Source organism: Cydia pomonella, chromosome 10 (assembly GCF_033807575.1).
Source record: "Cydia pomonella isolate Wapato2018A chromosome 10, ilCydPomo1, whole genome shotgun sequence".
Taxonomy (NCBI): domain Eukaryota; kingdom Metazoa; phylum Arthropoda; class Insecta; order Lepidoptera; family Tortricidae; genus Cydia; species Cydia pomonella.
Window position 1 is genome coordinate 18,203,570 of NC_084712.1, and position 14,476 is coordinate 18,218,045.

General features: G+C 41.5%; 1 protein-coding gene across 2 annotated transcripts in view; it reads left to right on the forward strand.

The window, feature by feature from the left end:
* Positions 1-14,476, forward strand: part of LOC133522318 (forkhead box protein K1) — a 112,334-nt gene that overhangs the window by 86,008 nt on the left and 11,850 nt on the right. For both annotated transcript variants that reach the window (XM_061857623.1, XM_061857624.1), the window contains exons 2-9: positions 4,007-4,170; positions 4,369-4,505; positions 4,927-5,186; positions 5,555-5,710; positions 7,712-7,820; positions 8,349-8,445; positions 9,621-9,716; positions 11,758-11,839. In XM_061857623.1, the coding sequence (XP_061713607.1) occupies positions 4,007-4,170; positions 4,369-4,505; positions 4,927-5,186; positions 5,555-5,710; positions 7,712-7,820; positions 8,349-8,445; positions 9,621-9,716; positions 11,758-11,839 (1,101 nt within the window). The remainder of the gene's footprint in view (positions 1-4,006; positions 4,171-4,368; positions 4,506-4,926; positions 5,187-5,554; positions 5,711-7,711; positions 7,821-8,348; positions 8,446-9,620; positions 9,717-11,757; positions 11,840-14,476) is intronic.

The following is a 14,476-nucleotide window of genomic DNA, read 5'->3' on the forward strand; positions in this document are numbered from 1 at the left end:
AAATTGTAGGAGGGTGTTCCATTCCAATATGGGACCGGCAAGAAACTCGGCGGGACACATCTTTTCAAAATGACGCGCAGATTTGTCAAATCTAACCCTTAATTACATGATAATACGAGTCAAGGCACGCGTCCTCGCTTGATGATCTGTAATCAATTAAATTAAAATTTCGTGAAAAAATGTCGGGCACAGATTCCCTTCATAATTAAAGAAATGCCAGAGACCTCCATGTTATTATTGAATCTTCCTTAACAAGGTAAAATCTGAATTCAGAATGTTGTAATCAGAAATAACGAAACATAATTTAATAACTCGAATTAAAATTTTGACTTACAGCCTAAACTTAAAACTAAAGTTTAAAGTATATTGACCCCTATATTCATTTATAATTTAGGCATTTGGATCTACCAAAGTTTAAAATATAAATTATCAACTCGGGCAAAGTGATTTCAGATAACTACTCAAAGTCCACCCTGAGAAACTACCGCGAAAACCGAAGATGAAAATTTCGTTATCTTCCTCTCCATCACTCGAATATACAAGAGCGATAGAGAAGCAGCGAAATCGAGAGATAACGAAATTTCGATAATTGTGGTAAGCCTTCTGTATATAGTTCTGTGGTGTCCCGCATTCCGCTGAGCGGGCATGTGATTAAGGAATCCCATTCGCTGTCAAGCCGGAAGCATTCATTGATGATGGACCGGACGGTCGTTGCCAGGAATGGGGTGGACTGCAATGAATGGGACCTTTATATGGAGCAATTATGCGGATCGAGCTGTTTATCGGTTGAGAGCATGGAGGATGTTTTTGAATACATTATTTACCATAACTTACTTAATCGCGTAATTAAATTTTAAAATTTACCTCCGACGTTTCGAGGACGGCGTCATCCCCGTAGTCTCGGAGAAGACTGACTAATGTTGATATCATCATCTTGAATTCTCTTTTTCAATAGTGAAATTAAAATTATATATATATATATATATATATATATATTCCTTTTTAAGGCACGGTAAAAGTCCGTGTAAACTCGACGAGACTAGATAATAGACAATATAGACATGTTACATTATGACATACCACGCTTTATTGCAAAGTTAGCTTGGTCCGATTCTAGCCCGGTACTGATGACATGACGTGATGCTAGCCGGTTATTATTAGCTTAATACATATCCTACGCTATGTATATATATGTATATTCAGGTACAAGAATATTATTCGCGAAAATACATGTTGGTAGGTTGGTACTAATGATATAAAATATATAACTCCGTATGAGATAAATAAAGTCTAAGAAAAAAAAACGCGCCTTAAGACTTTGTAGCCTTAAGAATTGTTTTTCCTTAAGTTGTATATTTTCTAAGGTGTACCTACCAATAAAGAGTATTCTATCTATCTATTACGTGTACATATCCTTCAATAAGGTTCTCGCCTGACGGAACATAGCAGTTTACTGAACTCTCTAAATTAAATATCCAATAAAGAAGCTCTGATAGATAAGAAAAGTCTGAACGTATCTATGTACGAAATCAGATTTATATCGTTATACAACAAAATCAATACTTGGCACAGATTTAAATCAAAACGTGTACAGATCTGGGAACGAGATAAAAAGATAAGACATGTAGTAAAACAAAATGGCTGCGAGCTCCGAGACCTAGGATAATTCTTTATCATCCAACAAACTAGAGGACTATACTTTTGGAACTGTCTGAATATTCCGAAATGATTAGTTTTCGCAATTTTTATTTATTTCCAGCCATATCTAGAATACAAAATAATAGTAGACAAAAAGTTGTTTTCGTGTTTCGGAAATAAAGAGCTATACAAATATTAAGTTTGATTAGCAATCGGAAACATTACAAGGCTTCTTCCATTCATGGGATCAATGTTACTCGGGCCGTGTTTACAACTTGTATTTGGAAGAGTCGAGAACGAGTCGCGAAAATATTTTGTACGGTAAAAGTAACGTTAATGTTATGAAAGAACTTGTTTTTGAATGAAGTTATTGTTGTGCGCTACGTAAAGGCAGTAAGTATACATACTTGCTTGCTTGATGTTTTCCTAGAACAAGTATAAATACTTAGGAAAGTATACAAAATACTTTAGAACGTTAAATATAAAATGAGTCATCTAGGCCCAGCTACTAGCATTGATCAATACCTTCGCTTTGAATCATTGGACTCCTATAAAATATCTTCTTTGAAAGGAACGCAATCAATTTCCTCTTTTTATTCGAATACTCCTAGCGGTTTTCTCGGAGACTCTTCTCATCGCTTAACTGGTTTCAGCTTCTAGAAATCCAGTATAAGTGCAACTCGAGACCAGTAAAAGTTAATTGTAACAATTTTTTCAGAAATAGTGTACTAAAACCGTTGGGTTATTTTGATTCAGAATCATGAGGACTTTTTATTATAAAAGTGTCCCCAGTTTTTATACAAATTTTAGTTAGGCGTCAGTTATGTGACGATCCAAAATGCGTCACAAAACTGACAATTTGTTCCGGACACTTTTTTTTTCCTTCCTTGTGATTCTGAGTAGAAATAACTCAAAAGTAGATATCTTTTCGAATAAAAGTAAGTGGTACACTTATTCCCCAAAAAGGCCCGTATAGCAAGTGTTCACCGGTGGGAATGTCCACCCTGTGCAAAGATTGAATTCAGCTCTCGTAGGTGACGCGATCTTTGCGCTGTCTGAGGCGTTGCGGGATGCACGTCGGCCACTTGCCTTGGCACTATTCAGGCTATTCAGGACGGCTGTGTCCAATATGGCTATGCGTGGCTTGTGGGATATAATGACGTGCTAGTTATGTGGTTACAGTGGCGTTACACATTGTTTGCGTAGGTTTTTGGTGTTGTGACAAACTTGTGTTATTGTATACACGTTTTCAGGCGCTTATTATTTAATCACAATTCATTGTTAACCTACACGACAAAACTTCTTAGCAATTATTTATGATGTATATATTGTGTTTACAACATTACCAGTAGGTACTTTAAGTACTTCTGTAGTTGTACCCATTCACTCAATACTAGAGGTACTTTACGTTGTTGAACGTCGGGATGTTCTGGAACGGAAAAAATGGGACGACTCCGAGCAAGAAACCCACCAAAATATGAATTCTGTGTAAAAGTTGTTTTAACGAAGGACGAGCTCGTTGGAAAACAATCTGTAATCAGTTTGCAACTCCGACAATTGTCGCTTTTCTGAGTTGCACACTTAAACACATTACATTTAACTACGCACGAACACCAGACTTGAGTGTTCCCACATCGCCACTTGCCATTCTACACAACACCGTGTTTGTGTGTGTTCGTGCGTATTATGCTGGTCTTTTGTAGAATCCTGCAGTGCGGCTATTAAATGGTATTTCACGGAACCGCTGTGTAGGTCGTGCGGTGATCGATAATGTTTTTGCTCGTCAGTGACAGTAGTGAATTACGGACTGGCCCCGTGTTGGGCGCCATTTGTTGGGATTTATTTATGCTCAATTTGGTAACTGAATTCGATCAATGACCTATACGATTTAATTGTATAATTAATTAATTACGCTTGTTGTCAAGAGGATTGGACGCATTAAGTTATTCTTATTTACTTTGATAACATTGGTCCAGTTCTTCCCCTTTCAAATAATTTACTCAATTAGTTTATTTATTATATAGTCCCGATAACTCGACATATATATATATAAAGAGCAGCCGTTTAATGCTGAATGAGTTAAATTAAAAAAAATAGGCATGTTAAGTCCATACCTTTGGCGACGCCCGCAAGAAGACGGTAACCTACTTAAATAATATCTGTGTAATCCAATCCAATTATGTAACAGAGTATTAAAAGGCCTTAACATAACATATACGTATATGTAGTACCATAGACGATTAGACGCCTCATTCTTTAACTTTTCTATAAAATTTGCAAGGGAGAACGAGGAATACGGTGCGCCGTGATCTGGTTTACAGAAGACCACTCCTAACTAGATAATAATAATTACCCTTATTAATTCCAGATGCACGCTACGTTTCCCTTCCACGAACATCCGCCTGGACTTCCAGTCGTTAGTAGAAGAGAGCGGTGGCGGGGCGGGGGGCAGTTCCGGCGCTACGCTGCCGCCGCTGCGCATCACCATTCCCGTCGACAACGATGGCCGCAGCCCCGCGCCTTCGCCTACTGGTGAGTGTTCCAACAGTCGTTAGTAGAAGGAGCGTGGGAGACATTTCAAACCTGCGCCCGTCGATTTTGTTTAAACAACAAAAGTTTAACCTTTCGCTTAGACTGTTATTCTTAGGTAGATGTGTGTTGCTGAGAATTAGTTTCGCCACAACCAGCCAGCTTTTTAATAATTCTTATATTCCTATTATCTTCTTTCAGGCACAATAAGCGCAGCGAACAGTTGTCCGACATCCCCCCGCGGCGCCGGCTCCTCGGGGCGGCGGCACGCGGACCTGGGCCTAGTGGCGCAGCATTATGCCGAGCTGGCGCAACGACCCACCTCCAATGGCACTGCTGTAAGTGTAGTGGACTTACAGTATAAGAGGGAGGGAGTGACGGACCTGGGCATAGTGGCGCATCACTACGCTGAGCTCGCGCAACGACGCAACTCCAACGGCACTGCTGTAAGTGTGAATACAACACAGCGAAAAGTTTCAGTGGTACCAGTTTCTTACAAAAAACCTGGGTCGAATGGCTTAAGAATAAGTCTGCAGAACGAACACACCACGATTAGCCCATAAGTGTAGTAGATTATGGCAATAATCATCGCCCCTTGTGACTTGGGCAATTTTAACGCAGAATGCAAATATCGATTATCGCGTAATGCATTCGGTTGCCAAATTCTCTACGCCACCCATACCGCGTAAATTATAACCTAGCGATGTTTCCCTTTGAATTATTTTCTAATTGATTAATGAAAACATGATAACATTCCAGGCCTCCACTACGTCGGACTCGGGCTACAGCAGCCGCGACGTGCGCGAGCGCGACCGCGACCACCGCGAGCGCGACCACCGGGATGACGCCAAGCCACCCTACAGCTACGCGCAGCTCATCGTCCAAGCTGTCGCTTCAGCGCCGGACAAACAGCTAACGCTTAGCGGGATCTACAGCTATATAACGAAGCATTATCCTTATTATCGCACGGCCGATAAAGGCTGGCAGAATTCTATACGTCACAACTTATCACTTAACAGGTTTGTATATCTACCCTTAGGCAGGTTTTAGTGTCACACTGCTTCAAAACGAGCAAGACGCAAGATAAAAAAAAAGATAGTATCAGGTATCTAAACATCAAACCCCAAACTCAGCGGTACGAACTGGGGCTCAAACCCGTGACGCATTATCGCTAGCGCTATTGTAGATTGCTTTGATTATTTGTGGCCCCCGATTGTGCCGTGTCGTGCGACTCCACATACAGTCTCATTGATCTGTAGATGCTTAGCGCTGAACTCTCTGTGCATTGAAAATTCGTCGCTTTCTTCTAGAATTCTTGTCCCACCTTCACCGTCTGTCGTTAATCATCGTCCAAAACTGTCCTCAATGATTGTTATTCCCTTTCCAGATACTTTATAAAAGTCCCGCGCAGCCAGGAGGAGCCAGGCAAGGGCAGCTTCTGGCGCATCGACCCGCAGAGCGAGGGCAAGCTCATCGAGCTCGCCTTCCGGCCGCGCCGGCCGCGCGGCGTGCAGTTCCGCGCGCCCTTCGGCCTCTCCTCCAGGTACTGCTCCCGGCGGGCTGCACCGTGTGTCGTCAGCATGGGCTCGTTTACACGGTGCGGGCTTGTCGGCCGCGTTGGATGTAACCTCGGTAGTTCGTAATGTAACTAAACTTGCATGCGAGTTCGCGCGCCGTCTAAACGAACCTTAAGGTGCACGAATAGGCAGTCGTACTACCTACAACATACTTCAATTATCGGTCGGTGGTCCTTACAGCGTTGCAGTAAGGTCTAATGAAATAGGCAGTTAAAGGTACTGTTCCCATTCAGACTACACCAGCATTGCTGCTGCGGCAGTAATACAGTATGCATTAATTCTAAGCTGTTGCAATAACGCTGGTTTTAATCTGAATACGAACAATATTTTAAATGTCTCAACAACTGTCACATAATCTGTCTAAAGTACTTATACCTAATGACGAAAAAGAAAAGACCTAAAGAACCTAAAGGCACGAGATAGTGGTATTTTTCGTTTAGGAAGAATAGATTAACCGTGGAAATTTTATTGACGGTTGATATTGAGCTGTAACCGGCCGCGTCAGTTGACATCTTGGTAGTCACAGGGTTAAGCAGCGGTGTGACCGTCCTTCAGACCAGTTTCTTTTGCGTTAACGTTATTCAGAGAACATTTATGTTGCGTCTGTTAACTTCTCAAATGCAAACTTAAAAGTTTTTATTATTCCCATAGAAGTTGGTGTACAAATCGAATATCATCACAATACTGACATCCGTCCAGTGGGGGTAAGAAGTTGGGGAAACATTGTCTAGTGGGTACTATTTTACAAAAGGATTTCTAGATCATTGTATTGGACTTCATATTTTCTGATTAGATAGAATAAAAGTATTCAGCTGTATAGTCATCATCAAAAGTATCAGATCACACTTCGCGTCAATAGTATTTGCCATTCTCTAACAGCTTAACAAACAGATGTTTCTATATGTAGAACAATTAAGACACGTATTTTTGAACGCAAATAGTACAGATTTATGTGTAAGTAGTTGGAAAAGTATTCCAGGGCGGCAGACTCTTTATGCTCCTTGTATTATCCGCTCCTATTGCTTTTGACCGTACATTTAGTTGTTTTGCCTAATTTAGAAATCATTGTGTATTTTGCAATGTACAGTAAATTGGAACAACGTATTTATAAATTTAGTATTTAGTTGTTTAACTTTATTTATTTAGAACATAATATTGATATATTCCATTTTTGAAACTAGAGAGTACAAAAAAATATATGCTCTAAAACAACATAGTTGCTTTGTGGTTGCTTTCCTATGATTCTGGAAGAATTCAATTTGATTATGCAAGTGAAAGTGTACTGTGTACTCTGTAATGAAATTTTGCGTCGAACAATTATTTAATAAATATTTGGGGACAATCTTATACAGATTGACCTAGCCCCAAACTAAGCAAGGCACTATGGGTACTAGGCGATGATATACATATATATATATAGATTAATACATAATTAGATACATAAAAAACGTTCATAACTCGGGAACAAATATTTGTCCTTACCGGGATTCGAACGAAATTCGAATTTCGGGACCTCTTGCTTTCATATTCGTAGGCAGGCTAGTAGGTTTTTTTTTTGTTAATTTGACAGGAAGTTCTTTTAAGTTAGTTGTGTAGTAATTTGTTTATTTAGTTCCTTAAACAGTATTATGTGGGGTAACGTAACAACGTCGGTATCAAATATGCATTTGTACATATTTTCTCGTATATTTTGAATCATTTTAAAACTAGAGATTATCTCTGAAATAGGTCATGGGAGTTTACATTTTAGAAACTACCGGCCCCTATTTTATAATGCTCCAAGTAAAAAAATTACATGTATATATATAACGCCGATGTACACGCACTGGATCAATACCTAGCGAAGGGCGTTGTGATCAGTCTTGTCGCTTTAGATTTGCAAAATGTAACTTATACCTAATTTAACAAAACCACTGTGCAACCAAGTGAGCAGTGTGTACCAGTGGCTAACTGTGTACGTGTCGCAGGAGCGCGCCCACGTCGCCGTCGCAGGTGGGCGTGTCGGGGCTGGTGACGCCCGAGGAGCTGTCCCGCGAGCCCACCCCCGACCTCTTCACCTCGGAGGACCACGACCAGGTACACACTTCGTCGCTCACGTCAACACTTCATCGATAGGGTACTTAACCCTTTGAACGCCACGCCTATCGTGCTCTGCGCGTCATCGGGAACATTATCGGAATACATGATGGTTAATATTGGGCTGTAGACGCGTGCGTCAGTTGCTCTTCAGTATATATAATGATTCCAAATCTGGCACGTCCCTTTTTAAAGGCTAGAAATAATCAGACCTATTATAGATCCCATCTCGCTCGCAGGAAACCATGTGGATTTACTTGTGGCGGATTAAAATCCTCGAGTTCTCTACCGTGGACTCTTTGGGCAACAATTCAAGAAATCGTTATATAATATTGCAGATCTCAAGCGAAGAAGTTTAGGTGAAGTCGTACGAGTTCGCGAAACTTCTAACGTGTGCGACATCGCAGGACTCATGACACACAATGACGACACCCGTCGCGCGATGTTGCCAGATATTTCAATTGAAGTTTGGCAACGTGACGCTACTTCACCCGACGATGCTGACTGAATATAATATTGTGTTTGCAGAGCGGGCAGCAGCGGTTGAACAACTCCGGGTCGCAAGCGGCGCAGTACCTGTTCTCGGGCCGCAGCGGCGTCAGCCAGAGCGCGCCCGGCTCGCCAGGTAACTATACACATATACAGACCGAAAACTATATCGGAAATGTTTAGCAAAAATAGTACGAGAAATTCTTCTTTATGGTTAAATTCAAATTTAAAAAATTCAAACCATTATTGTCCTGTTTTGGCGGATAGGAAGTTATAACTGTATTGTTTTTACTTTTTTTAATATGTATCCACCAAGAAAAATGCAAACAGCCAATTATTATAGCTGCATCTACACAACTCGGTACAGCCATCATTCCTAGCTATAGGATAGATGAGATAGGGAGACAAATAACCTTACATGTCTCGTTTTTACAAGACTGGTGTATGATCTTAATCATGCGAATACTACAAATTTGTTTAAGAATCTTAGGTGTGTTAAAACATTGTTCATTCAAAATAATTGTGCAATATAAGCTATATGTGCACGCTGTTTTAACACGATAGGACGGCGCTGTAGATTGTTCCAAATTTAATGTACTTTTGCATCTTTTGCAACGCAAACAGCAAAACTTTTTTCTGTTGCAAAAAAAAGTTTTTTCACACCACTGTTCGGAAATGTGCCAATAGATGGTCTAAAACCAAGCTGGGAAGTAGGCAAAAGCTGTAGCACCTAAACCGCCACTTCTAAGTTTAGAGTCCGTTTGAAGCAAACAACAAAAAACGCCTCTTAAAAGTGATAAAAAAAGTAAAAAAGGCGGTATCGAAAAATACTTACTGAATTGGATAGTGTAAATTGTGTTCGACTAAAAAATACAAGAAACACGTATCTACGCTATAAAAATGAGTTCTTCTAGTAAAGAAAATATAAATGTTTCTGAAAAAAATACATCGCTTTCTTTCAACAATTGTCCTCACGCCAATATAAATATTAATTTCTATTAAAGTACTTACAGTTATGCAAATGTTTCCTTATTTCCTCGCAGTAGTCGTGAAAAGCATCATGGCCTAGGCCGGAAACGCTAAACTCACTCGTCCATCTTTGAGCGGTTTTCCGGCCTCTCCTACAATGTACTAGATATTCTTCTGAGAACTCCAAATAACAAATCAAAAATGCAGCTTTGCATGACGCTTTGCATTTTTAGGATTTTTTTTAAAATAAGATTTTACTGCTGTATGTATAACCTAAATATTCAAGTACGGCAGGGAGACATTTATAATGAATCAAATCGTAACCATAAAATGATATTGCAGGGCACGGCATCTCGTACAGCGCGGGCAGCAGCGGGCTGGTGGTGGCGGGGCACCAGATCACCGTCGTCACCAACGGCGCCGGCGGCGAGCGGGAAGGTAACATACTCTGTCCCGTACATACACTCCCACGTCTCGTACAGCGGGCTGGTGGTGGCGGGGCAACAGATCACCGTCGTCACCAACGGCGCCGGCGGCGAGCGGGAAGGTAACATACTCTGTCCCGTACATACACTCCCACGTCTCGTACAGCGGGCTGGTGGTGGCGGGGCACCAGATCACCGTCGTCACCAACGGCGCCGGCGGCGAGCGGGAAGGTAACATACTCTGTCCCGTACATACACTCCCACGTCTCGTACAGCGGGCTGGTGGTGGCGGGGCACCAGATCACCGTCGTCACCAACGGCGCCGGCGGCGAGCGGGAAGGTAACATACTCTGTCCCGTACATACACTCCCACGTCTCGTACAGCGGGCTGGTGGTGGCGGGGCACCAGATCACCGTCGTCACCAACGGCGCCGGCGGCGAGCGGGAAGGTAACATACTCTGTCCCGTACATACACTCCCACGTCTCGTACAGCGGGCTGGTGGTGGCGGGGCACCAGATCACCGTCGTCACCAACGGCGCCGGCGGCGAGCGGGAAGGTAACATACTCTGTCCCGTACATACACTCCCACGTCTCGTACAGCGGGCTGGTGGTGGCGGGGCAACAGATCACCGTCGTCACCAACGGCGCCGGCGGCGAGCGGGAAGGTAACATACTCTGTCCCGTACATACACTCCCACGTCTCGTACAGCGGGCTGGTGGTGGCGGGGCACCAGATCACCGTCGTCACCAACGGCGCCGGCGGCGAGCGGGAAGGTAACATACTCTGTCCCGTACATACACTCCCACGTCTCGTACAGCGGGCTGGTGGTGGCGGGGCACCAGATCACCGTCGTCACCAACGGCGCCGGCGGCGAGCGGGAAGGTAACATACTCTGTCCCGTACATACACTCCCACGTCTCGTACAGCGGGCTGGTGGTGGCGGGGCACCAGATCACCGTCGTCACCAACGGCGCCGGCGGCGAGCGGGAAGGTAACATACTCTGTCCCGTACATACACTCCCACGTCTCGTACAGCGGGCTGGTGGTGGCGGGGCACCAGATCACCGTCGTCACCAACGGCGCCGGCGGCGAGCGGGAAGGTAACATCTCTTTCTTTATAATACACTGCGCCACTCAAACTCGAGTTTAATAACACTGCTATTCTGACCACCAAGCTCAAACCTTCAACGCTTAACAAGCTAGTTTCGGCAAAATTATCGCAGCCGTATTGCACTTTATTGTTTCGGCTTCCGAAAGTGCGGATTTATTATTTATTCTACTCGTCGAATTTAATGGTTGAATTAAGACTTCGTGTACCGAACTATAATCGCATACCTTTCACTGTGGGCTCCCGACTCAAGAATAATGAGTTCTGACGAAACGCTGTAGTCAACTGTAATGAATTAGAACAAAAGACATCAATATGCTTTGCTTTTATATTAATACCAATATAGTGATATATCTAATCAAACTTTTCAATCTCGTCTCGTATAGGTTTCGTGGCCTAAACACGGTATTCGACTGAAAAGCTCTACAATGTGTACACGTATAGTGGAGCCGTTAACTACGTATAATACGACACTACGTATATCGTAGACTACGTATTATTGACAAATCACCCCCCATAACTATGTTTTTTCTCAACCATTTTAAAAATGCACCCCTTTAAAGTTTTATGGCACCAAACATGACTGCACTTGGTTAATGTATCATTATCTGTCCATTTACCCCGGGTCCCGGTTTAGGGTCCCAGTGGTCGGGGCGCGTACGAGTATGAAGGTATCGCGGCTGCTCGCGTATTTTAAATAGCTGTTACTTTTGACTTGTTTACCTGTATGATTTTTGAATCGTACTCGTAGAAAAAGTATTGTATACAATAGTTATATAATCAAGCTTTTTAATCTCGTATCTCACTTTGGCAACTTAGCAAGCTTCGTTGCCAAAACACGGTACTCGACTGGAAAGCTCTCTATTATATAACGATTGTATAAAATACTATTATTGTCCGTATTGTAACGCATATAGTAAATTGGTCGTGTTTGTGGTTACAGAGAAGTACGTGGTGGGCACGAGCACGGGCGGGCTGGTGTCCATCCAGGAGGAGGACGCGCTGCAGCACGAGCCCTACCTGCAGTCAGTACTCACAATCGCCTCTCGATACCGACCGATTTGACTGTCAACACTAATGACGGGCATTCCACTAAAACGTCTACTTTGTCTGGGATGTGACGCGTATGGCAGCTTCCTTAAAATCTGAATTTCATACCATTGAATTTAAATGCCAAAAATATCGGCTTCGAAGTCGTGACGTACCGAACATTTTTCTGGAGTGCCCCACGATTAGTCACCCGGTCAATTGATTTCATAGTTTCTAGCAGTGCACAATGTTAGAATAAAGAGTTTGTAAGTTGTTCCGAAGAAGCTTAGTTATTTGGATTAAGACTTAAACACTCATTTTTTGTAATGTTAGTGTCTCATTCCCATCATAATTCTGTCCACAATTCCCATGCCAAATTAAAAAAAAATGTAAAGTAAAACTCGTTTATTGCTACACTTTTCGGGTTATTATGCAACGAGGGAACACCTATCTTACATCTCAGCTACTAAACGGTCGCTCCAAGTTTGCTTGGCTCGATTTGTTTTGACCAATATACGGTGGTCGGTGTCAGCGTCCGTGGCCCTCTCGGCCTGCTGGCTGCAGCGTGAAGCGGCGACTCGCCGTGAGTGGGACCGAATGGTTGACTACAACGTCTCACTCCCAAACATTGTTATTCTCCGCTCGCCGCTGTCGGCACCGCGATCGTGCGCTGAGCGTTCTTCCATTATGAAACGCACGCTCGATGCTGACGCTGACCTTTTTAAATAGGTTGAGACAATAGGCTAGATGACATTTTTTTATTGATGGTATCAATCGTTCAGGTTCGTTTTAAGAATCAAATGTCTATAAGGGACCCATTGCATTAAAGCAATACAAAAGTCAGAAATGATAGTCAAAGTCCGACAGTCGTACTTCACTCGCGAAACGCTCCCAACAAAACGATAAGCAAACGTGGCATCACGGTCACTGAGAGCCCATCTTGAAGTATAATAACCATTAAAATAGCGATTTTGTCGGTGAAATATTGCGTTTATGTATATATTATTTAAATGTACAATATTTTTTTGGATAAAATGTAAGGAATCGAATGGTACCCTTACTTTATTCCTTTTTGGAAAAAAAACCTTTAATTTAGAAACTTTCAGGTCCTATATTTTTTATCGTTTCCATGATATAAGGGGTCTAACCATAATATTAAAAGAACGGTAGGTGTGATCAAAATACATTTATTTGGCACAATGACCTAACCTCTTCCAATCTAACTAACCACACGACAGTAGTACGCTTGTCGCTTAGACAAGCAATTATATTGTATCGAGTTCTAACAAAACAAAACGTACTGACCTGCTAATAATACAATCAACGTAACCACTTGTAATTTGCATCGACTGTCATCGTTCGACTGTCATCGTTCGAATGTCACCTCCCGAATGCTCGTTCAATATTTAAGATGGAGGGATCGATCACGTGACTCTTCACGTGATCGATCGTTACAAATACTTTTAATAGTATAGTTAGCTTATTTAATCTAGAAAAATGTATTATAATGACAAAATATCTATATAAACTAAACAGTATCCTTACAGCTCGGCCATCCTGCTAGAGCAAGTCCCTTTGCTCACCTACATTTACCATTAGGTTACATTTTAGATTTACTCGTTTCATATCAGTATATTACAAAATAAAGTATTTTAACTAAGCAATACGAATTTCAAAATTCTAAAAGTAAATCTGCAAGTAGACCTCAAGGACTCTTTTACAAGTCAATACAACATTTATAGTAACATCATGTAGTGACATGAAAAAATATAACAACATTTACAAATACAACGGCCAATACCTAGGTAAACATTACATTATAATTATCTTAAAATAAATAATGACTACAGTAAAACAGAGGCATATTGTCTCTATGGTAAATAATACATTAAATCTGGAGATGTAAAAGGTCCCCAATATCAGAGTACTAATACTAATAAGATTTGGAGATGTACAGTCTCTCCAAGTGTCAACATGAAATCTATACTAAATAAATAAATCACGCCTAGACTGTTAAGCTAGCAGTTTCATAAAGTATACAGCACACATAACTTAATTTGAATTATAATTTAATTTATTAACGTCTACAAAGCCTAATCGAAAGCATTTATTTTATAACAATAGTGCAATATTCACAAAAAATATCAATTAATCTAAATTACCTATATCCTAGACTATTAGCCATGCTAACTAGCCATGATGATTACTCAGACCCATTCCATTTGGACTTTCAATGTCGTCGTCCCAATATCATCGTATGTTTTTTTTTTTTTTTTTTTTTTACTTTTACTAACTTAACACCCAAGACAAATAAAGATAATAATAAAATAATAATTAATTAAGTTTATCATAGTAATAGTGCTCAAGTGAATCTCCATATCGAGCTTTCTTGGACAGCATAGTTATTAAAACTTCCGTGTAATCATCACGACTTGGAAATAATTCTACAAGCTTCCTTTTCCACTCTGACCACGTGTATAGGTTAGTGCTGAGACCCTGGTACCAACATTTAGCAAGACCTGTAAGTTTCAGAAGCGTGAAATGTATAATCTCTTTCTCTGCCCACCCGTAAGTCTCAGCCCACTCCTCTACTTTTGTAAGCCATGTAGGAATGGTTTGATCTTTCGATATTG